Source organism: Pipistrellus kuhlii, unplaced genomic scaffold, assembly GCF_014108245.1.
Source record: "Pipistrellus kuhlii isolate mPipKuh1 unplaced genomic scaffold, mPipKuh1.p scaffold_m20_p_13, whole genome shotgun sequence".
Taxonomy (NCBI): Eukaryota; Metazoa; Chordata; class Mammalia; order Chiroptera; family Vespertilionidae; genus Pipistrellus; species Pipistrellus kuhlii.
The window spans coordinates 39,809,840-39,835,135 of NW_023425438.1; the positions used below are offsets into that span (position 1 = coordinate 39,809,840).

A 25,296-nucleotide genomic window follows, 5' to 3' on the forward strand; every position below is an offset into this window, starting at 1 on the left:
AAGGGAAAAGGGCAGGACAAAGGACATGGACTCTGGTGCCATATGCAGATCCGGGATCCCTTATACGGGGCCTTATAAGTCCATTGAAGAGAGTGGACTGTATCCTGAGAGCCCAGTGAGTCACAGACATGTTTTAGGCACTTGGTCATTTCTCTCCCTTTAAAATGGTTTTTATCCAATTGCTTTTAATTAAATAGAAAGCAAGAAAACCTGTGATTCTTATAGTAAGCAAAAAAGCCAAAGATATAGCAACAAGAAGTTCAAAATCACTCACTCCCCATCATTCCTGTGCCCTGAGGTAACTGTGCTGTCCAGCCTGGCTTCTCCAAGCTGTGTAAATACACGCAAACACAGAACAGGCATACACATTGGGCTTTATTTGCTTACTCAGCTTTTTTTTTTTACAAAAACGGGGTCATAGTAAACTCATTTTTCTACAACTTGCTTTTGCACTTACTATACAGCATCTCTCTATGTGAATATGTTGAGGGAGGTGCTATTTTGCTCCGTCATTTTGTTCCTGATGGACTGTCGCGAGTTGCCCAATATCTCACTTCAGCAAACAGTGCTTCTATAAACACCCTTGTCCTTAGATTCTTAGGTACTGGGACTTTTATTCTTTTTATTTTTTTTATTGATTTCAGAGAGGAAGGGAGAGGGAGAGAGAGATAGAAACATCAGCGATGAGAAAGAATCATTGATCAGCTGCCTCCTGCATGGCCCCTACTGGGGATCCAGTCCACAACTGAGGCATGTGTCCTTGACTGGAATTGAACCCGGAACCCTTCAGGCCAATGCTCTATCCACTGAGCCAAATCGGTCAGGGCTGTACTAGGGCTTTTATATCAACCTGAATGATGGCCCAAAATGGGGCTGCTGAGGCCCTGGTACACACTGTGAACCTCAATAAACATTGCCAGAGCGTTTTTTCCCTGGCCTCGTCAGCGGTGCTCACTCCCACTTCAACGTATAAAAGTGCTTGTTCCCCTGCCTTCTCTCCAGCACAGGATGTTCCCGGTCTTTTTAATTGTTGCCAATCTAATGAATAAATAATTAAATTTGACTCTCTCTGGCGAATCCTTCTCAACCCCATTAAACCTTCATTTCCTCTTCTGTGAATTGCCTGTTCGTGTTTTTTCCTATATTCTCATTGCCCTTTGCCATTTTATTACCAATTTATATGAGCTTTGGGAAAATTAAGGGTAATATCTTTCATATGTACTGCTAATGTTTATCTCAGTCTATAGTTTGTTATATGTGTTTTCTTCAGATTGGAAAACAGAATATGCATGATCGTGTGCTATTTTCTTTTTTCCTTCACAGTTTGTGGCATGTCCACTATTATTAAAAATATCCCTTCTGCCCCAAGGTTTATACAAGTTAGGAAATGAATTTCCCACTACATTTTCTTTAAATACTCTATGTATATAGTTATTTGTTTACTTACAATTAGATCTTATACTCAAAACCACCTGGGGTTTATTGCTGAATATGGTACGAAATGGTGTCTATCTCACTTCACCCCCAGAGGGAGAGCCAATTAGGTTAAGACCATTTCTTACATCAATCACACTTTTCCCACCAAATGGAAATGTCACTTTCATCAAATTTTAAGTATGTGAACTTTACTCTACGTGTCCATTCCTGCAATCTGACCTATTCCACTGAGCTATTTATTCATGGGCTAAAATATATGCTTTTGAATATGTATTTAAAATTTTAATATTTGGCAAGGCAAATGTCCCTTATTTCCTTTTTTCCCCCACCAAAATTATCTGTCAAACTCTACAAGTGCTCTACAATGCCCCATTCTACCGTGTTTCCCCGAAAATAAGACATCCTCCAAAAATAAGACTTACTTACAGGTTTCTTTCTGAGTGAAATATAAGGCATCCCCCCAAAAAATAAGCCCCCACCCCTAGGCTAAACATAAGAGATTTGGTCCACTGATTCTGAAAGAAATGGAGTCACAAGGAATTCACCAGGAAATTCAGGAATTGGATTGTTATGATGATGTTCCAGAAGATGATGACATGACTGTCATTGAATAAATGAGTAAATTCTTGATACTGTAGGATTCACAGTTTGTCTGGTTTGTGTTGACAACTACCGTACTACTGTACCGTATACAGATAATGAATTTCCTTTATTTTCATTTAACAATAAATGTCTACCATATTCTTCTTCATGGAAAAATAAGACATCCCCTGAAAATAAGACCTAGCGCAGCTTTGGGAACAAAAATTAATATAAGACACTGTCTTATTTTTGGGGAAACAGTTTAAGTATCCTTTTTAATTACGTTCATATGCCTTTCAGAGAGGATGTGGTTAAGAGAGTCTTAGCCAATCCTGGATGGTTGCAGGAATGAAAACCAAGTCACCCCAGGCCACTTGGGTGACTGAACCACCCTCCCCCCCAAGCAGTCTCACACTCTGGTTCCCTGCTCACCAGACTACACGCAAGTCCCCTAGGTCCTAGGATACTGGACCTTGACCGCTGTTCTTCCCATTCCTCCAGCCCTGGGGGTCACCTCACCCAGACCCCAGGGGCATCCTGCTCCCCCTCCCCCCTTTGCTCTGCTCAGGCAACTCTGTCCCAGGGTGAAGAGCAGCCTCTGGGAGCTTTCCTGACCTTCAGCTCCTGCCAGCTGTGAGCACAGAGGCAAGGAGGGCCACATCCCTTCCCCACCAACTGCTGCTCCCATTCCACGGAGTCCCCCGCGGGCCATGCTGCTCTCTAGCACAGCCCTCCTTCCAGCAGAAGTTTCTCTTTGGTATCTTCCGGGCACCACCCCTGACCCTCCCTGGGGTGGAGTCCCTCGGGCTTTCTCTTCCCAGGCACTGCTGCTGGCAGCAGGAGGAAGATGAAGGGAGAAGCGTGGGGCATGGGCTGCACTGCCTCCTGAAACCCACACATTGGAGTGTAGCCCGCAGCCCTCAGAGCGTGGCCCTGTTTGGAGGTGGAGTTGCTGCGGATGTCATCAGTAAGTCCTCAGAGGGGTTGCTCGGCCAATAGGACCGGTGTCCGTATAAAAAGGGAAAAGGCAGGCATAGAGACACACACAGAGAGAACGCCATGTGAGGTTACAGGCAGGGATGGGGTGGTGCAGAAACACCAAATATTGCCAGAAAAGCACCAGAAGCTGCGGGAGAGACCTGGGGCAGATTCTCCCCCACAGCCCTCGGCAGGAACCAGCTCTACGACACTGGAGCTTGGATTTCCAGCTTCCAGAATGGGGAGACGTTTCTGTTGGTTAAGGACGTTGTCACAGTAGCCCCAGCAGAGTCGTATCCCCAGCCCCCAGCACAGCTGCAGGCAGGCTGCCTCCCCGCCTGCGCCCCTTGTTCGATCTTTCCCGGGGTCCGGTGAGCAGCGATCATGGCCCCAATGGCACAGGTCCCAAGAGCTGTGGCTCTCACCTGGGACGGAAGCACCTCAGGCTTCCAGTAGCCACCAGCAGCCTGGACCCCAGGCAGACGCAGGCTGAGGGCTGTGTCTTCATAGGGGGTGGGGGAGAGTAAGGGGGTACAGCTGAGAAAGGGGGGCAATGTGCCCAAGCATCTAAGGTTCAGCAGGAGACAAGGAATTAACTGCTCTGCAAACTACCAGGTTTCTGTAACGTAGCCTTCAGTGCCTCCCAGCTCTCTGTTGGCCTCCACCACACAGGAATCCTCGCTCTAGGAAACATGCAGAGGTGACCTGGGAGCATTCCTGAGGGCTGTGCCCAGTCATTGCTCCTGCAATCACAGTGCCTCACAGTAAGTGCTCAGACTTCGTTTATTGGATGGATGAATGGATGGATGGATGGATGGATGGATGGATGGGTGGATGGGCGGATGGATGGATGGATGGATGGATGGATGGATGGATGGATGGATGGATGGATGGATAAATGGATGAATGGATGGATGGATGGATGGATGGATGGATAGATGGATAAGTGGATGGGTGAATGGATGGGTGAATGGATGGATAAATGGATGGATGGATGGTTGGGTGGGTGGATGGATGGATGGATGGATGAATGGATGGATGGATGGATGGATGGATGGATGGGTGAATGGATGGATAAATGGATGGATGGATGGTTGGGTGGGTGGATGGATGGATGGATGGATGGATGGATGAATGGATGGATGGATGGATGGATGGATGGATGGATAGATGGATAAGTGGATGGGTGAATGAATGGGTGAATGGATGGATAAATGGATGGATGGATGGTTGGGTGGGTGGATGATGGATGGAATAAATGGAATGGATTATGGATGGATTAGATGGATGCGAGGATGGATGGAGGATGGAGGATGGATGTAGCTAACGATGAATGGATGGATAGATGGATAGATGGATGGATGGATGGATGGATGGGTGGATAAATGGATGGATGGATGGGTGGGTGGATGGATGGATGGGTGGATGGATAAATGAATGGATGGATGGATGGATGGATGAATGGATGGATAAATGGATGGGTGAATGGATGGATAAATGGATGGATGGATGGTTGGGTGGGTGAATGGATGGATGGATGGATGGATAAATGCATGAGGAGACTCTTTGGGATAAACTTTCTGTGAAACATGATTCAATAAAGCAGCCGTTAAGTCAATATCTCGAGGAGCTTGTAGGAACAGAGTCAGTCTCTGAGGCTGTGGATGCCTGTTCCTGCCATGCAGCCCCTGCATTCCTTCTCATCCTCTCGGGGCTGGAAGCTTCCCAAGTGCCAACCACCAGCGCCAGGCGTCCAAGTTCCTTCCATTAGTGCTCCCCTGGCAGCTCTTCACAACAGCCTCACACAAAGGAGGTTTAAACCGCGTCTGGCAAGTCTCCCTGGAATTCACCACCCGCACTCCCACCCCAGAGTCCACCCAAAGCTGCAGACAAAACTCAGAGAGGGCACACTGTGTTTTAAAATGGATGCTCGCTCACCCTGGCCAGGTAGCTCAGTTAGTTAGAGCATCGTCCCAATGCGCCAAGGTGGCGGGTTCGATCTCAGGTCGAGGCACATACAAGAGTCAACCAGTGAATGCATAGATGTATTTCTCTCTCTCTGTCTCCCTTCCTCTCTCTCCCAAATCAATCAAGCAATGAAAATATTTCTTAAACGAATGATCTCTTCTCCTGATGCTCCACAGCTTCCATTCTCTAGAAAGCAGAAGCTCATCTGGAAACAGCTGTGCCAGCGAGGATACACGAAGAAAGAAAAATAAAACAAAGCCTGGAGGCCTGTGTGTCATTGTATTCCAGAAACTTCCACAGATGAGACCCCGGGGACTTGCGAGCTGGAAATGGCAAGAAACGTGCCCCTGAGCTTGGCCCAATTTGGCTCTTAAAGAGAACCCACCACTCATTAACCAGCCCTGAAACCTGTTAAGTGAAAAAGAAAAAAATAAATGAGCTCATTAAATCCGGAAAGAGGGAAGACCTGAGGCTTAACCAAGGAAATTCCCAACACCCAGCTAGACAAACAAGGGGGTGCTGGGCACAATTAGACTCGCAGCCTGGAGGAGGGCCTGGTCCCCACATGAGGGGTTGGGCCACCCTGTCTCACGGGAGGGCTCGGCTCTGCCCAGCTCTGCAAACAGGCACCCGGGGAGGGAGGTGCTGGGCAGAGCGGGCTTGGCCAGGGTGGTCGCTGTGCTCACCAACCCAAGGGCCCCAGGTCTCTGATCCCCCTGGTGGGGAGGGCAGGTGGGAGCACATGGGAAGTTCCAGAAGCATGACGAGTTCTCCCGGGAATGATGACATCAACCCAGACTGCGGGAACTGCCTGTGACAAATACAGCCTCGGGTTTGGCTGAAGAAAGGCTGTTTGTCCTGTGTCATCCATTCCTCCGCCCTGCATCACCCGCGTTCTGAGAACCGCCATCGGTGGGCACCGGGCTGGGTCTGCGCCTCGGGGCCTGCCTGCGTGTGCCCGCTCCCATTAGTCTCTCCAGGTTCCTGGCTCCGGGCCCCAGCTTCACACACACACACACACACACACACACACACACACACACCAGCACCCCTTTTGGCTTGGGGCTTCTGCAGTCTCCCTTCAGATCTTCCTCCTTGAATGATGGGGCTCTGATCATTCCTGGCATCTGCTTTTGTGTTGGGTGAAACGGAGCTCCCGCCCACCAGGCAGCCTGGGGCCTAAACAAACAATGACTCTGCCGCCAATAATGCTCGGGTGCCTGGGCAGGAACAATGGGGACCCAGCGGAGAAGATGCCTAACCCAGCCTGGGTGCTGGGGGAGCCCTCGGGGGAAGCAAGCCTTCTTCCATCCACCGAGGTGGGTCAGACCTCCCCCAATGGGGCAGGGTGGGAGGCGATGGAAACTCCAGGCAGGCGAGCAGCAAGGCAAAGGCACCGAGATGGAAAAGCAGACGCCAGGTTAACCAGGTAGACGTCATTCTCCAGAGAGAACACAGGCTTAAAGGAAACGAGTGAGCTGCAGGGTCCTTTGATCTGGGTTTGAATCCCAGCGTCACCAAGAACCTGCTGTGTGACACTGGGCTGGTTGATTAACTTCTCTGAGCCACACCTCCTCATCGGTAAAATGGGGATAATGAAAATCCACCCAGAGAGTGGTCGAGAGGATTAGAAATAGCTGATGCAACCTGCTTCCCCAGATGCTTTGCCTACAGCCCGTGTCCAAAGGTGGCAGCTGTTGTTACCCGGAATCGTGGGGTGTATTGTCTCCCCCTGGTGCTCCCCTCGGTGCCTGACTCTGACTCAGGAAAGGTGAGAGGTGGCTGAGTCACTGGCATGACACCCAGCACCCCGTGACTTCCATCAGCGAAGCAGAAACACTCGGTTCCCCCGGCTCTGCACCTCCATGGAGTCTCCCCTTTGCACTTGGAAGCATTAAACACGAATTGCCATGCATGAGCAAGCGCTGGGAATCTGAGGTCACTTCCTGAAGTCAGAGGGGTCGGACTGCTGGGAGGCTGTCAAAAGTGCTCCCGGAGTCCCAGAGCCAGGCTGTGAAGGGCAGGGCCACAGATTGCTCTAGATCTCCGAGCTTGTTAGACACACGCTGAGACAGGGTGACTTACAAGAAGGGTGTCTGTGCAAGATTAAACGATTGCATCTGCAATCCCTTTCTTCAGTGAGAAAAGCCTGCAGACTCCCCCAGAAAACCAGCTGGCCTTCCTGGGCTGTCCCCCTCAGGCCAGGGGCAGAGCGGGAGGAGCTAGGGCATCTGGCCATCCCCTAGGGAGGCACCGAGGGGATACATCTCAGAGGTCTAGGTGGATGGCAAGCGGCCCAGGTACCCAGGAAGAGGAGGTGATAAGGGGTGCTCTGTGTGCTGAGCTGAAAACAAAGGCTTGCGGGGATCCTGGGAGCCTGGTCTGCCCCGGGGCTCCTGGGACCAGCTGGCACCTGGACGGCGGCTGGGAGAGAAAACCGGCGGCAGGACTCAGCCGAGCGGCAACCTCGTGAGCTCTAGGGGGGGGAGAGGGGGGTCACCCCTGGCTGAGGTTACCCTGAGGGAATGGGGTCATCCTGCCTGGGAGAACCTGCAAGGCTGCTCAGGACACGGACAAAAGCCGCGTTGTGGAGAGCGGAGGGGTTGCTCAATGGCGCCACCGTGTGGCAGCGGCGGACACAGCGATTCCGGCGCGTTCTCTGTCACCACACCTGACCTTGGATCTTGCAGGGTAGGTCAGAGGAGCGATTCCAACAAGTTGAGTGTCTGCTGGGTAGATGGAAGTTCCCTGCCATGAAACTGGGAAAACGAGAGACTTCTGCCCCCATATTGCACCCCGAGTTGGTGGAGCAATCTTGAGCCCTTCCATAATCTTTGCTGAATGGAGTCCCAGCCAGTAGTCTTACCCAAGAATTAATTGATCACTTAAAGACAATCCAAATTGCTCAGCCAGTCTTGCTCAGTAGCTGAGTGTCGACCTGTGAACCAGGGCACATGTTTAGGTTGTGGGCTCAATCCCTGGTAGGGAGTGTGCAGGAGGCAGCCCATCAATGATTCTCTCTCAACATTGATGTTTCTCTCCCTCTCTCTCTCTCCCCTCCTCTCTCTGAAATCAATAAACACATATTTAAAACGAAAGACAGTCCAAATTGGATGGAGTACAGACTGCTTAAGCATCAGGGTTGTCCAGTCCCTGGGGGGTTTCCGGCTTCCTGAGAAAGGACAGGTGCAGTGGTGTGACAAGGGAACCCGCCTTTGAGTGAGTGAATTGAGAATCTCTGCCTTGACCCAGCCCACTAGGGTTTCCACCCACCACAGTCTGCTGGGTGGCACTTTTCCTGCCTCAGGATTCTCTCCCTTCCTCTTCGCCATTTCTGCTGCATCTGCTTCAGCCCAGCCCTCAGGGCTTAGACAATTGTGATACCCTCCAGGCGACCTCCTTACCTCAGTCGCCTCCCCCCAGTCTGGCCCCCCACTCCCTGGGGAGTGTTCTTCCTGAGCATTCGCCCAGTTCCGTGGATGGAGCGCTCCTGCTGGGCACTGTGTGCATCAGCATCCAGTTGAAATGCAGGATCTGTGCCAGGGAGCTCAGAATGCAGAGGACCACTTACCATGGTCCAGTGTGAGCTGAGAAGGCAAGCAGAGAACAATGAAGCAACCCAGGATTAGCAGTGGTGCAGAGGCCCCTCCAGTGGGAGGTACCCAAGGAGGGGGGTTGTTATAAGAGCCTGGAAGAAGGGACCACAGGGCAGGAACTTGACTGCAGGGAGAGAGGTTGTCCTGCAGGAGCTGGGGTTTGAGAGGAGCTTCAGCCCTTGCCAGAGGTGCTGCTCCCAGCCGAGAGAGGCAGAGACACACCCTCTCCCACCTGGGCCTCCCCTTGGCCCAACCTAGCAGGAAGCCAATTGACAAGCGATTCTGGGGTCTGTCATTTGCAAGGGCTGGAGAGTGTGGTGCACAGCGGGGAGCTGCAAGAATCCAAGAGCAAACAGGCCTGTTTCCAGCACAGGCTGTGCATTCACAGTGAGGCTGGTACCTGACCAGGGGAGATGGGGTCCAGCAGAGAGCTGAGAAGGGCACCCCATTCTTGGAGGTGACTTTTGAGCTGAAACTTGAAGGATGAATGCACGTTAACCGGATGAAAAGGAAGGGGAGCAGAAACCGGTTTGGCTCAGTGGATAGAGTGTCGGCCTCCTGACCGAAAGGTCCCAGGTTCGATTCCAGTCACGGGCATGTACATTGGTTGCGGGCACATCCCCAGTGGGGGATGTGCAGGAGGCAGCTGGTCGATGTATCTCTCTCATTGATGTTTCTAGCTCTCTATCCCTCTCTCTTCCTCTCTGTAAAAAAATCAATAAAAAATATTTTTATTTATTTATTTTTATTTTTATTTTTTAAACATATTTTATTGATTTTGTACAGAGAAGAAGGGAGAGAGATAGTTAGAAACATCGATGAGAGAGAGTCATCGATCAGCTGCCTCTTGCACACCCCCTACTGGGGATATGCCCGCAACCAAGGTACATGCCCTTGACCGGAATCGAACCCGGGACCTTTCAGTCCCCAAGCCGAGGCTCTATCCATTGAGCCAAACCGGTTTCGGCAAAAAATATTTTTAAAAAAAGAAAAGGAAGGGGTAACTGGAAGGCAGTTTCAGGGCAGAGTATGCTTGAAGGCAGGGAACCAAGAAAGATCATGCTCAATTGTGTGATTTCTCCACAAAGAGTCCTCAGACGGCTCCCTCTCCTGCGTCACAAAGCCCTGCTCACTCTCCAGCCTCAGCGCCATGTCCAGGGGGTCCCCAACACGTCAGATGCCCTGTACTTCTCTCTGCTCTTGTGGGGCTTACGATTTCACCCTCAGCGGCTTTGCACAAGCCGTTCCCCCTGGTTTCCTGGAAAGATTCAGCTCAGGCATCTGTGAGCTTCCGTTTTCCCTAGTCACAGTTATGCTGCCCTGGGACCAGCGCACAGTGGGCTCACGCACGCACCATGAATTTGTTTCTGTAGCCACTGCTTGAGGGGGTTGTGCAAAAGGTCCTCGTGAGTCAGGTCTGCCTAATGCCATTATGTACTCCTGGTGCCAGCAAAGCACCTGGCACAAAGTGGGCACTCAGAAAAAAAAGAGAAAAAAAACAACAAAAAAACACTGGGAGAAGGTGGGGAAAGGAGGGAAGGAAGAAAGAAGCAGCCAGTGGTTGATTTCAGGGTCACACCCCTGAGACTCTTCACAACATCCATGTTGGAACTCAGAGACTATAAAAATGTTCTATTACTATATCAACACACTATTTTTTTTTTTTTTTTTTTTTTTTGTGGACATACATTTCACTTTCCAAGCAAGATTCGGTGACATGGAAAATATCCCATGATTTTTCATTGTTGTTCAAGGTTGTACTGCATTTCAGAATCTACCCCCATTATGAACTCATCCGCAAACAGATGAAGAGTCTGGAATTCTGGCTCCTTCTCCTGTCCCAGCCCCGCCCCTCCCTTCGTGAGGCTCTGAGATTTCACTGCTCACAAACCACGTCTGCATCTCAGGCTCCCGAGGGCACTTCTGCTTATTTGTTTTTCTTACAAAACACCCAGATTAGCTTTCAAAATTGCAGCTAAATCGAAGGCAAATAACTTACAAGAAAGACAAGGGTGGGTCCCGGAGTGGTTAGCACCTGATTTGTCCCCAGGCGCCTCTGTCTCTGCCTCATTCAGGTTGGCACAGCTTCAGGTTGTTCAGTAAATACCAGTGTCCATCAGCAGGTGTCAGCCCAGGGACTTGTGGTGCAAGCACAGGACCTGACACTCTGCAAACAGTAAGAATGATGTCAAAGGTCCATGCTTGCTGACATGAGAGAATGTTCCTGACATCTTGCTAGGTGGAAACACATGTGGTTCTTTAAGCAGAAAAATGATCTGAAATATTAAACCCAAACATATTTGTTATTTTTCCTCATTTCTAAAATTTTAATAATGATCCCAAATTGTGAAAAAGAAATAATTTTTAAAAGTTAAGCTCTTAAAGCACAAAGATGAAATAGGCAGCATTATAGTTAGTTTATCATGGGTCACATTGATATTATAAGGTATTATATTACAAGATAGAGTTTACAAGCAAGGAGGCCTAGATTCCCCAGCTTTGTCACCTGGCAGTGGTGACGAAGACTTAGCTCAGCCTGACTGGTGTGACACAGTTGGTTGGGCATTATCCCATATTCCAAAAGGTGGCAGGTTCGATTCCCAGTCAGGGCACATACCCAGGTTTCAGGTTCAGTCCTTGTTGGGGCGCATGCAGAAGGCAACTGATAGATGTTTCTACCTCACCTCTCTCTCTCTCTCTCTCTCTCTCTCTCTCTCTCTCTCTCTCTCTTTGCCCCCCCCTACCCCCTCCTCTCTAAAATAAAGAGAGAGAGAGAGAGAGAGAGAGAGAGAGAGAGAGAGAGAGAGAGAGAGAGAGAGGGAGAGAGAAACTTAGCTCAATTGCTCTACTTCTGGGGACTCTTCCTGCCAAATCTGTATAAAATGCCATCTCTGAGGGTTTCCCCCAGTCCACTGAAGCACCCCCTTTCTTCCCAGGAACCACGAGATGGTATTGAGATGGTTTTCTCATAGAGCACTCTGCACCCTTGTGAGGGATGATCCGACTCTTTGCTCCCAGATCTACTTTGCATGTTGAATGAATGAATGAATGAATGAATGAATAACTCAACCCGTTGATGTGCGTAGTTTACTATGTCATTGCCCTCATTGTTCTCATCATTAAAACAGGGATCCATGTGCCCATCGAGAGCTGCCCTGAGGGTTAAACGGATGCTCTGTGCACTCGCTGTACAGCATGATGGAGATCCGTGGTCCGCACCGGGAGGTGCATCGGATACCCAGACCATGAGTCCACTCCACACCTCTCCCTCCAGCCCATCCTCCAGCTGATCACTGACGGGACAGAGAGCTTCATTGACAATCACTTGGCCCATGCAGGGAGTAGGCGTTGTGTGCACAGCACAGATTTTCCTTTTGTGGTGTTAAGTGAGAATGTGCTGGTCCCCCAGCCACCAGCAGTCCTGCGAGGTCCTCACCAGAGGGCGGTCTAAACAGGCCCAAACCTCGGTTTCCCAAGCCCCTGCTGGATTCTCCCCATAGCGACATCTTGTGCAACACAACTGTTTGTTTTTAATTATTATTTTGTTCCTTGCTAAATTCTCACACAAGAAAGTTTCTAGGATCTGTAGAAGAGGAAGAGAGAGAGAGAGAGAGAGAGAGAGAGAGAGAGAGAGAGAGAGAGAGAGAGAGAGAGAGAGAGAGAGAGACTGTCTTCTGTACAGACATTGAACCTGCAGCTTTTTGGTGTACAGAATGATGCTCCAACCAGCAGAGCCAACAGCCAGGGCCATTTTTATTATTTTGAATAAAAGTTCTTCTAAAGTGTCTTGTAAATGACTACAGTAATGCATACAGTTTTGTTAGCATTTTGTGTCAAATTAGGTTCACTATGTTTTCATTGCAGGGAGGCCCTCCAATGAACTGGTTGAAACGTCTTAACTTCAGATATAAATCGTAACGATAGTTGGCATTCACGTTTGTTACTTACACTGCTGCAGACGCCGTTCTGAACTTTGTACATATATTTGCTTATTAATTCTTCATGACAACTATGGGAAATGGCTGCTCCAATTATCCCCCCTTTTAAGATGAGGAAATCGAGGCTCAGAGAAGTTAAGTGAGAAGCCCAAGGTGACAAAGCACAACATGTAAACCCAGCACCATCGCGCGGGAGCCCACGTGCTGGACACCACCCCACAGCGGTCCAGGCGGCGCTGTGCAAGGAGCTCGTGGTGAGAGGAGAGCCGAGTATGAACTGTGCGTTCACCCCTTACTCTGCTACCCAATGAGCACACACATGGAATAGAACATGTTGAAAATAAAATAGAGAAAAGGAGGGACACCAAACCTGCCCACAGTGTGGTTACTCCTCCCTTGCTCTTCATACCCAGAATAACGGAGCTATTATGCTTATTAGCAAAACCATCAACTGATGCTTGGGTGACACGGAAGCAACTGTGACAAGAGATTGTTGCTGAGGAGAGTGTCCTAAGGGTGTGTATGTTAGCATTGTAGTCAGACCACACTACATGAGGACTGTGTGTCTCATACAGTCACAGAGCTTCACAGAAGGGCCTGGTTCACCCCCGTATGTATGCTTACCATCATCCTTTAAGCGGCCTAAAATTCTCTCTAGTCCCTCCCTCCCCGGGAATTCTTTCCCAGCTTCTGCATGACACACTCTTCTCCAAGCTGCTGCTGCTTCGTAATCTCTCAGATGCCAACGAGGATTTAAAAGCCACTGGGAGTACTCAAGGCTGTACCCACCGCACAGGGCGCTGTACCCACCCAGCACTCAGGCTTCTCCCTGCTCCTCGAGCTGCTAGGCATTTGCTTTTGCTCACTCATTCATTCACTCAGTGGATATTTACTGAATAACTACTGTATACCACACCCTTAGCTCTCTAGGACCTGGGACCTAATGGAAGAGGGACACATTAGAAGGGCATTACAACCCAGCCAGTGTGACTCAGTGGCTGAGTGTCAACCTATGAACTAGGACAGTGGTTGGCAAACTCATTAGTCAACAGAGCCAAATATCAACAGTACAACAATTGAAATTTCTTTTGAGAGCCAAATTTTTTAAACTTAAACTTCTTCTACTGCCACTTATTCAAAATAGACTTGCCCAGGGCATGATATTTTGTGGAAGAGCCACACTCAAGGGGCCAAAGAGCTGCATGTGGTTCGAGAGCCACGGTTTGCTGATCACTGAACTAGGAGGTTACATGTGAGCTTGGTCCCCAGGAGGGGGTGTGCAGGAGGCAGCTGATCAATGATTCCCATCATTGATGTTTCTATCTCTTTCTCTTTCTCTCTCCCATCCTCTCTGAAATCAATAAAAAATAAATAAAAGGGCATTACAGTGATAATTGTACTGAAGCAAGTTGTGAAGGAAGAGAAGAGGCAGCTATGAGAAAGACTTACAGGGGAGATGGGTAAAATTTGGATAAGATGGATAAGACCTCAAGAATGAGGAACGAGATGAGGAAAGAATGGAAATTACTGCAGGCAGAGGAGCATCAAATAAAAGGTTACATTTGGGGCTACTGAGGAGGGGGAACTTGTCCAGAGATGCACCCAGAACAGCAGGCAGGGGCAGGCGCAGGCGCAGGTCAGGATGGCATAGGGCCACAGGCAGGACGTGGGGTTTTCTCCTGACAGCGATGCACAGCCGGGTTAAGGATGTGAGCCAGGAAGTAGCATGAGAAGGAAATAACTAACTATCCTCGCCCTTGAGGCATTCCCAACACTATGATTAGGTTATGAGCTTCAAAACTTTAATTTAGCTTTGCTTAGAATGACGCGATGAAAGATCACACTAACGTTTTACTAGAGGGCTTGTGCAGCTATAATCAAGCTGATAGCTACTTTAGAATTCCAGGTTATCTGGCTATTGCCCTTCTAAGTAAACATAAGAACGAGAATGTGAGGGAATGATCATGGTCTGGGCATTACAGGGGCAGAATGAACGGACTACTTCAGCCAAATAGGGAAAGATCTTTCTTAAATTTAAACAGGCATAGGTTGTTTCTTATTATCATGAATTACAATTTCTTTCCTCCTTTTTTTACTGGCAAGGATCAAGAAGCCTCATGACTTACTACATTCACTACAAAGTCTTTATTTTTCACAACACTCACACCTTTGATATTCGATATTGCCTTTGTTTTCTTAGCCCATTCATTGGCAGTTCAGCCCACAGCCCAAATCAGGCCTGCTCTGTTTTTATATGGCCATGTGTATGAACCCAACCTTTTGTTCTGCATTGTGACGTTTTGACATCTGGGGCCTTGAGGACCCCACCCAGGGTTAGCCAATCCCTTGTCTTATTGCCCTTCACAAATGTTGCCTTCTTTAACCAATTGAAGACAAGACCCTCCACCAGCAAAAAGATTATGATTTGCTGTACTGTGAAACTCCCTTTATTCCAGTGGTCTGGAACGAAACTCAAAATATCTCTGAGGGCCGAAACCAGTTTGGCTCAGTGGATAGAGTGTCAGCCTGTGGACTGGAAGCTTCTGGGTTCGATTCCAGTCAAGGGCATGTACCTTGGTTGCAGGCACATCCCCAGTAGGAGATGTGCAGGAGGTAGCTGATCAATGACTCTCTCTCATCGATGTTTCTAACTCTCTATCCCTCTCTCTTCCTCTCTGTAAAAAATCAATAAAATATACAAAATATCTCTGAGGGATGCCTATAGTTTGTGATCTCTGCCATAACCTACATGACACGATAGTTATTTTACTTGCTCATTTAAACTCTAAACATGTGTAAACTCACCTACTGTTCTCTGGGTGGGGTATAGGTCTGTGGTCTGAAAGCTTCAGAACCTCTGGGTTTGGTTTTCTTCCTACGGTCTACCCATAACTGAATTTCCAGTGTTTGATATTTAAAAATCCTCACTCAGAACATTTTACACTGTGACTCAGAACACCCACATAGATAAGGGAAACAAACTTTATGAAACATTACTCATCTTTATAATGTGTGGATCTCTTCTTCTCCAGTTTTAGAATATACTGCTAATCATCTACTGTTTACACCACCCATCCATGAGTCAATGTGCACATCTTAGTAAACATCTTCATCCAACAGATTTACATTCAAGCAACACAAAATATTTCTCTTCTGCACAGTCTGCCAATGAAAACAAACTTAGAAATAGATAGTAGCGATAAAACAAACAGAATACAGATTTAAAACAATGCTCTAAGTGCAAATAGGAAAAAGAGCTAATTTTAAAAAATTATTGTTTTTGCAGAGAACATTGATTTGTTGTTCCACTTATGCACTCATTGGTTGCTTCTTGTATATGCCCTGACTGGTGATTAAATACACAACTTTGGCGTATTGGGTCTATGCTCCAACTAACTGAGCTCCCGCCCAGGACCAATTTTTCTTCATGGAGTTCTTGGATAGGGTTTCATAGAGCAAGTAAGATTTGAACCAAGTGTTGAAGGATTGTGGGGAAATCATTGGTAGAGAAGCAAGAGAAAGGCGGGTTTCACTCCCTTTCAGAAATATACTGAGTGGCCAGATTATTATGATCTCTAAACGCATAATAATCTGACCACATATCGATACATATATTAGAGGCCCGGTACATGAATTTGTGCATGGGTGGGTCTGACCAGCTGGCTAGGGGGAGGGGACATGGGCCGTTGGCCGGCCTGCCTGCTGGTTGGACTCCTGGTCCAGGGGACAATTTTCATATTAGCCTTTTATTATATAGGATATACACAGGATGGCCAGATTATTATGCATTCAGAGATCATAATAATCTGGCCACTCAGTGTATATGCTCTATAACAGAACCTCTATAACAGGAGGCTGAGGACTGGTGTTACTCGATTGTCTATTTCCAGTTCTTAGCATGTTTGACACCAGTAGGTCTCACTAAGTGCTTGGTATGGGTTCCCACAGTAATTATCCCAGGACTTATTTGGGCCCAACCCTAAACACCACTAAATTATGTAATTTTGAGATTCTATGTCTTTTTCCTCCCCCTTTTCGTCACTTTTCATTTCCCTCAGGATCTATTTTCTTTTTCATTCATGCAATTAACTTTCGTTAAAGGCACACTGTGAATAATGTTTGAAATCAAAATTTCAAATTGGTTTTTACTGCTCTATCTGCCAGACTTAGTCCTTGAGAAATTTGTCCGACGGGACCCACCAGCCAAAGCCACACTGCTTCACTGTGAGTCTTCCAGCTCAGGTCCCTCTGCCTGGTCTCCCATCCCCAGCCTCAGGGACCCAACACCATGAGCATAAGGTCTAGAGGCCAGGCCTTCCTGCTCCAGGCTTTCTTTCCTTGTCCTCTCCCCGCTCTGGGCGGGCCCACTTGCCTCACCCTCTTACTATTATACACCAAAGCCAAGAGGGAACCTGTGGCTCTCCTTCTTCTCCTACGGACACCCACAAGGCTCTGTCCTGCATGCGACGCTGTGCGAGGTCGGGTGCTCTCTCCGAGATTCCTGCAGATCCTCCTGGTCTCGTTGGCTCTGAGTCCCAAACCTCTGAGAATTCTTGACATCACTGGGTTTATATCCCCTGGTGGGCTCTTTTCTCTGCCCATTTCCATGACTTTCCATTTACCCCAACCTCATGCCTATCTATAGGGCTTCTCCAAAAGTTTAGGGTGACGGAGAGGGTTTACATTACCATTTTTCTAGGTGTTGTCTTTTCAGGCTTTTTTTTTTTTTTTTTTTTAGGTTAGACATGAGTCTCTCTTCAGGCATGCTTAAGAATCAATAACTTGCTTTATTATGTAGGTAATTTTAGAGTTCTCCTTCTTTCTGGTTCTAGCCCTCTCTCTGCCTGTCCCAAACACATCCCTATTGGGAAAGTGCAGTGGTGTACCACGGGAGTGATGGGGATGAGATTGGGTGCCAGCAATCAGAGAGTGCCCTGTTGGCAAATAATTTAAAAACAACAATAAAACTAACTAAATGATGCTTTCTATTATCATCACGCAACAGCAATTATACATGATGTCAGTGAAAAAATACTCCCGAGGCCAGGGAGGAAGAGAGGTCTGGATGAAAGGAATTGAAGGGAGTAGCCAAAGATCATGTAGGCATGGCTCATAAACACAGACAACGGGGAGGCCATGGCTAGAGGGAAGGAGGATTGAGGGTTGGGTGGGAGTGGGAATGAGGACACAGGTCATAGTGTCAACAATTAAAAAAACAAAACTCTTCCTTACTAGGCATGCTCCATTGTTATCCTTGTCCCCTGCCCCCACGTTGGTATACACTGCTCCATTTAGGAACCCAAAGTGGGCAGGCACCTTGAAATGCCCACATTTTCATCATCCCTGCCAGGGAGTGTCTTTTTCTAAGCAGAGGGAGCATCCTCCTTTTTTTTTTTTTTTTTTTTTTAATATATTTTATTGATTTTTTACAGAGAGGAAGGGAGAGATATAAGAGCTAGAAACATCGATGAGAGAGAAACATCGACCAGCTGCCTCTTGCACACCCCCTACTGGGGATGTGCCCGCAACTCAGGTACATGCCCTTGACCGGAATCGAACCTGGGACCTTTCAGTCTGCAGACGGATGCTCTACCATTGAGCCAAACTGGTTTCGGCGATCCTCCTTCTTGACATTCTTTCTTCCCTTGGCTTCTATGTGGCCACTCTATCCTGGTCTCTCCCCATGGACTCTGCATACACCTCCTTTGTCTTTTGCCAAGATTGCTCCTCTCCACCCCTGAACAAGGCAGGAAGCAGCATGCTTAGTTTATTCTAAAGACCCAGTTACATGAGCAATTCTTGCCCGAGCTTCGCCATGCCAGTGCAGCTGAAGAAAAAACAGGAAAGCACCATGTTCCAGAGAGGATTCTCAGGCCCAGGAGGAGACATGCATCCTAACGAAGTGGTTGAGGTGAGCAAAAGAGACCGAGAGGGAGGGAGAGGGTAAGGCTGTCCTTTGTGATGTGAGTGAAGCCGGTTCTCCGGAGCTCTGTTGTGGACACATGCTACACAAGATTCTTTTTAAAAAAAAATATTTTTTTTTATTGATTTTTTACAGAGAGGAATGGAAGGAGATAGCGAGTTAGAAACATCGATGAGAGAAACATCAATCAGCTGCCTCCTGCACACCCCCTACTGGGGATGTGCCTGCAGCCAAGGTACATGCCCTTGACCAGAATTGAACCTGGGACCTTTCAGTCCGCAGGCTGACACTCTATTCACTGAGCCAAACCTGTTTTGGCTACTCAAGAATCTTGTGCAAGACTTTAGGAATGAGAAAAAAGATAGAGCCAAATACTCCGAGGTAGAATTACATCACTCCATAGTACAGTAGAAGATGTGAATGTTTTGCATAGAGAGGGTGGTGGATTTCCAGGCCATAACTGCAAAAAGGATCACGGGGAAGCAGCCTGTGGGTCTCCCTCCTGCGCCTACCTTGATGTGGGTACCGTGTGCGTCCTCCATACATGAGCTGCTCGTCGGTGGTGCCCAGTCTCACACATGGCCAGTTAAGGACACGCAGAAAGTCTGGCCTGCTCCACCATGGCTTCATCCGCGGGCTGCCTCCTGGCTCAGGGTCCAGCAGGTTTTGGGGAGAGGCCAGTGTGTGAAGAGCATCTCCAGCACCGTGGACAGGGGCAGAGTCAGGGCCCACTCGCCACCCCTGGGGAAGTAACAGGGGTGGCTGGTGTCCCAGAAGGAACAGGAACAGGAGCGATTCAGCTCTTATCTTGCGGGGGGACTTAGAAGTGTAGGAAAGGCCTACACTCACACGGTGGGCCCTAACAAGACAAGGTTCATTATCTTCCCCTCTGGAGGTGGAAGTCTTCAAACCTTCCTTAACCTCCATGAAGTGTATCATTCTGAGAGACAGAGGCAGCGGCCACTTTGACCCAACAAGAAGTGGGCATCTGAGGTCTTTCTAAAAGTGGGTCCTCAGTGCCCACTCTCTGCCCTCTACAATTCCTCTCTAAGGTGCTAAATTCCATGCCAGCTGGCCTCAGTCACACCTCTGCTTCTACCCCTCCACCCATATCCCCCATCACCAGAGTCTGGGTGTTATAGCATTGGCTCCTGGTTGGCATATGGCGTCACCAAATACCCTGTTCCAGTGAAGTCGAAGGCTTCAGCCAACCGCAGAGTCCCCGAGAGTCAGAAGGGCTGCAGGAGAGTAATACACCATTTCTTTGGGCACCCTACCAAGGGTAAGAAAAATAACATGAGAAAAGATGAAAATCACATAGGATGTGGGTACTTGTGTAGCTATTAGAAGACTACTTGAAAACTGTGGGTCTGAGGAGTCCTTGAGAAGGCACAAAGTCCAGAAGCCACGAAGGAAAAGATTGCCATACCCTCTCCTCACCTAACATCTTCGGTCAGTCCCCTGACTCTAAGTGAAGCGATGTTTCATCACAGGACAATTGAAGTAGACAATTAAGTTCCTGCAGCATCTCCGTAAACATTATAACCAAACGGCATTGAACAATATTATGTAATTCGAGGAATGCTGTTTTGAACTACTATTTTTAAACCATGAATGATCAAAGTTATCATAAAGAAAATGGAATCAAAACAAAAACCAATAGAGTCAATAAAATACTTCTAACACAGCTAACAGATTAGTATATCTAATACCCAAAGAGAGGCCACACACTTTTTTTTAAAATATATATTTTATTGATTTTGTACAGAGAGGAAGGGAGAGAGTTAGAGAGTTAGAAACATTGATGAGAGAGAGTCGTCGATCAGCTGCCTCTTCCACACCCCCTACTGGGGATATGCCCGCAACCAAGGCACATGCCCTTGACCGGAATCGAACCCGGGACCTTTAAGTCCTCAAGCCGACGCTCTATCCATTGAGCCAAACCGGTTTCGGCGAGAGGCCACACACTTGTTTAAAAACAGAAATGCAAATAACCAACAAACCTACAAAAGGAAACTCAATATCACTAATAGGAAAGTGTAAATTAGTATAAGAATGAAATATTTTTCACACCTGAGATGACCAAAAAATTTTTAATTTAAAAACATTTTAAAGAATTAACAAGATGAACAAGCAAAGAGGAAATAAACAGGAATGCCTACATATGGTTGGTGGGTGAATTGCTATCATAATTTGAAAGGCATTCTGACAATTTCCAATAAAATCCGAAATCCACATACCTTTTGGCACAGAAATCTCATTTTAAGGGTCTATCCGGTAGTTACAAAACAAGCAGTATTTAGATTAACCCCACCGCTGGTTTTTAGTTGCAAACGTTTAAAAAAAGAAAAATTGTCACAGGAAAAATTTTCACTTACACTTGCCCTGGAGATGATCACACTGAATAATAGCATCTTTAACCCAACCCAAGTGCTCCTGAGAAATCAGACCCTAACAGACCTGTGGGAAGACCTTTCCTGATCAGTGAACAATGGAACAGACATGTGGACTCATTTAACCCTTATTAGCAAAACCAGTTAGAAACTTCCAAACTTTTCCCCATCTGCAAACTTCTCAGTGAACTTTTTCACTGGTGTGTGCTCCTTGTCCAGCAATTTTTAAAAATATATATTTTATTGATTTTTTACAGAGACGAAGCGAGAGGAAGAGAGAGTTAGAAACATCAATGAGAGAGAAACACTGATCAACTGCCAACCGTACAACCCCACTGGGGATGTGCCCGCAACTAAGGTACATGCTCTTGACTGGAATTGAACCCAGGACCCTCCAGTCCCCAGGCCGATGCTCCATCCACTGAGCCAAACTTGTCAGGGCTTGTCCAGCAATTTAATACACTTGTTTCTTTTAGGTGTTCTGATAGTATTTTAAAGAATATATGTTTATTGATTTCAGAGAAGGAAGAGAGAGAGATAGAAATATCAATGATGAGAGAGAATCATTGATTGGCTGCCTCCTACATACTCCCCACAACTCAGAAATGTGCCCTGACTGGAAATTGAACCATGACCTCCTGGTTCATAGGTCAACGCTCAACCACGGAGTCACACTGGCTGAGCCTGGTAGTTTTTAGTTTTTAGTTTTTTGTTTTTTGTTTTTAAATATATTTTATTGATTTTTTTCACAGAGAGGAAGAGAGAGAGATAGAGAGTTAGAAACATCAATGAGAGAGAATTATCGATAAGCTGCCTCCTGCACACCCCCACTGGGGATGCACCCGCAACCAAGGTACATGCCCTTGACCAGAATTGAACCCGGGACCTTTCAGTCTGCAGGCCAATGCTCTATCCGCTGAGCCAAACCGGTTTCAGCAGTTTTTTGTTTTGTTTTTTTAAGTCTTAGAATAAATGAAACAGATGAATGATAGTTTGGATGCACTGAGTTCCAGTGCCCATATGTCAAGTCCTTGGGATCAGCATGCAGGTGTCACAAGCATGTATCTGAAGCTGGGTGCAGATGTCTGGGAAAAAGTAGATCAAGAAGCCATCAGCAAAGAAATGCTTATTGAAATCACAAGTAAGCTGGAATCCCTGCTGAGTAGAATGTGTTGTCCGAGGAGATAAGGCTTCCATGGGAGCCCTAGGACCATGGTAGCGAGCCACATGCAGCTCTTTGGCCCATTGAGTGTGGCTCTTCCACAAAATACAATGAACGGCCTGGACGAGCCTATTTTGAAGAAGTGGTGTTAGAAGAAGTTTAAGTTTAAAAACTCTGGCTCTCAAAAGAAATTTCAATTGTTGTACTGTTGATATTTGGCTCTGTTGACTAATGAGTTTGCCGACCTCTGCCCTAAGAGATTCTCTGGAAGATACTGAAGCAGCAAGTATGAATGGAGTTGTGACCCTTTATGTCTGTTCTTTCTTTCCTTGCAGTCCATCTCCAGTGACCTCTTGTTGCTTATAGTTTTCAACGAGTATGTTGTCTCCTTCCACATCTGTAAATCTTTTTCCAGACCTCATTCAGGAAACAAGGGAGCCATGTGGCCATCTCCTGATGAATAAGCACAGATGTTCCAGGTTTCCCCCCCATTAATTAGTATGACTGTGCAGCATGAAGAAAACAAGACCTGTCCGTGTTTCAGGGAGAAATTTCAGTCCTGAAATTCATGTAAAAATATAGTTTTATCTAGATTTCACTCTGTTTCTGTTCAGAGCACCAACACCAACAGTCCTGCCACCAATTCCCTAGGAAGAGTGGAAATTTATGCCAGTATATTGTGGCTTGCCTCTGCCCACCTCACAGCTCTCGGCCTCCTCTGTGCCACTGAGAATTAACCATCAATTGCCCACATATCACTGTCTGCTCGCTGGTGTGGAGTGTTCTCAGATTTCTCTGGAGTCCAAGGTGCTTTGTTAAATTTGCATAGCGTAATGATAATTATATTTTTCCAATGGGGGTGAGGGTGGAGGATGGGAGAACTCTCCCCATCAACAAAACATAAATAGGCTTCCCAGTCCCAACAGAGGCCAGTGGCAGGTGCTTAAGACTCCACTTTCAGGGACCACTGTTCATAGTGTGTAACTAGAGAAGGGTCTGAACAGAGCAGAAGGTCAGGCATTAGAAACCTGAGGAAGAGCTGTGGCGCTCTCTCTGTGTGCCATTGGCCAATGGCGCCACCTGGTGGACCTCTGCCTTTCTGTTGAAAATTGTTCTTTTCTTCCTTAAAGGCTGAGGACACAGACTGAGGGATTCTTTCGGTTGCAATTGCTTGCATTTTGTTCTTCCTTCTAATGGTTATTTCATTTCCGGTCAAGGGAAAGGGTAACATCTGGTTATATTCCTTTATTTCAATTTCTCATTTCGTGTATTTTGCAACAAAACTCTCACAAAGGCAAATTAAAAGTTTAACTCCTCATTGATACTCTTTACCAAAAATTTCCTTTATCAGGGAAAGCAGTTTTGTTTTTGTTTTTGGTAGATTTTTGTTAAATCCTCACCCAAGATATGTGTGTGTGTGTGTGTGTGTGTGTGTGTGTGTTTAAGAGAGAGAGAAACATCGATTGGTTGCCTCCTGTACACTCCCTGAATGGGAATCGAACGCGCACCCTTTTGGTATATGGGATGATGCTCCAATCACCCAAGCCACTGGGCCAGGGCATTCTGCTTATTTTTATTTAACAATATATAATACTGTTGGGGGTGTGTGTGTGGGTGTGTGTGTGTATGTAATACTGTTTTATTTTTGAATCAATATCTTCTCACTGAATGTCCACATCAACACATATGTATGTAATTACTGTTTTTTATCTCCTCCTAGTACCTTGAATTCCTCTTCTCAAAACATGGCCTTCTTCTCAGGCTGTTGTAAGAGTTCGTGTATCTGCAGATGGCAAAGTGGAGTGTGGGGGAGGCTGCAGAGTTCGGTTGCTTTTTGAGAGCTTGATTTTCATCCCATGGTCAACAGAAAACTGTGGAGAGCTTTCAACTGGGAAGAGACAAGGGCTCAGGACATAGTGTTCTATGTGAAGGACTGGCAGGAATTGGAGGGAAGTGGAGGCGAGGAGAAGGCAGTTGCAGTGGTTAGCAGTGATCCTGAGGAGAAATGGTGGTGATCTAGATTAAAGTTGTAGATGTGAGAATAAGAAAATATAAGGATTCTCAAGATATTTGATGGTACCAGATGTAGTTTTTAGTAATTTTACCAAGGGAGAGAGAGGAAGGAATCAAGGATGGAACTGAGATTTTTAGTTATAAGCAACAGATTGGTGCCCTGTCTGGTGTGGTTCAGTTGGTTGGAGCATCGTCCCATACACCAAAAAGTAGTGGGTTTGATTCCCGGTCAGGACACATACCTAGGTTGCGGGTTTGATACCCAGTCAGTGTGCATACTTTCACTATCTCTCATCAATAATTTTTTTTTTTTTAAGTAACAGATTGGATGTTGAAGCCACTCCTTGAGATAGCCAATGCAGAGAAGGTTAGGAGGTGAACATGCTGTATTCAGTATGGACACATTGAGTTTTAGCTGCTTTGGAAAATCCATTCAACTGGAAGGATCAATAAATAATAAGTGTCACTCTGAGTGTGAAACCCTTCCAGGAGCTCATTGTTGCCAAGTGCACAAATTTCTTAACAAGACTTACAATTAATTTACCTTTTTGGTTTCATATCTGCCACAGGGGTAATGCTCTCTGTCGTCTCAAGGACTTTGTGCCACCTGCCCTGTCAGGACCTATTTTATTCTCCTTGCATTCCACAAAGAGGGACAGCCAGGTAAGGTAACAGGATAACATGGTGAGCAAAAAGGTCACTTGCAGAGCTTACAGCAGAGTGGCATAGGCAATGATCCAATAATTACACAGATAAGTAAAAATTAAGTCAAACATTAAAATTGCAAATGACATAAGAGCTGCTAACAGTAGGTACCTAGTAAGGATGAGAGCTTTGTGGTTTTGACCTAGTGAAGACTTGCCTAAGAAAGAAAAGATTGGATTGAGGGGTTGAACCCTGGGGTCAAAAATAAGACCACCGGAGGCTGATAATTGATTAAAAAAGCAGACAGGATTTATTGAGCTGGCCAGCGACAGCAGAGAGAGCACCACACACAGGTGGAGTCCACCTCAGGACTGTGCTGTTCCAGGTGGAGGCAGTCCTTTTAAAGGTCTAAACCTCGAAACTTTTCCTTTGTTCTAAATTCTAAATTCTAAATGCTGGGAACAGCCCACAGGGTGGTTCCCAGCCACATCCTGCAGGACATTGGAATGTGGCCCTATCTTACGAAAGCAATTTTAACAGGAGCAGAATCAAGCAGAGTTAGTAAAAGGTTATCTACAGTCTCTACTCCTGGAGCTACTGAGTCAATGGGAATCAATCTTCTGTAGTTCTGGTCCACAGGCACAGGAAAATTACCTTTGTA

General features: G+C 46.9%; 1 protein-coding gene across 3 annotated transcripts in view; it reads right to left on the reverse strand.

The window, feature by feature from the left end:
* Positions 1-10,223: 10,223 nt before the first annotated feature.
* The window catches only part of GCFC2 (GC-rich sequence DNA-binding factor 2), a 56,307-nt gene continuing 41,234 nt past the window's right edge, over positions 10,224-25,296 (reverse strand). Inside the window, exons 15-16 of one of the 3 annotated variants that reach the window (XM_036435830.2) lie at positions 18,935-19,163; positions 10,693-10,837 (exon numbers count right to left, since the gene is read on the reverse strand). In XM_036435830.2, the coding sequence (XP_036291723.1) occupies positions 10,821-10,837; positions 18,935-19,163 (246 nt within the window). In that variant the 3' untranslated portion in view covers positions 10,693-10,820. Of the gene's footprint in view, positions 10,838-18,661; positions 18,732-18,934; positions 19,164-25,296 lie in introns of those variants that run through there. The other 2 variants (XM_045580941.1, XR_006741457.1) reach the window with 2 other exon arrangements.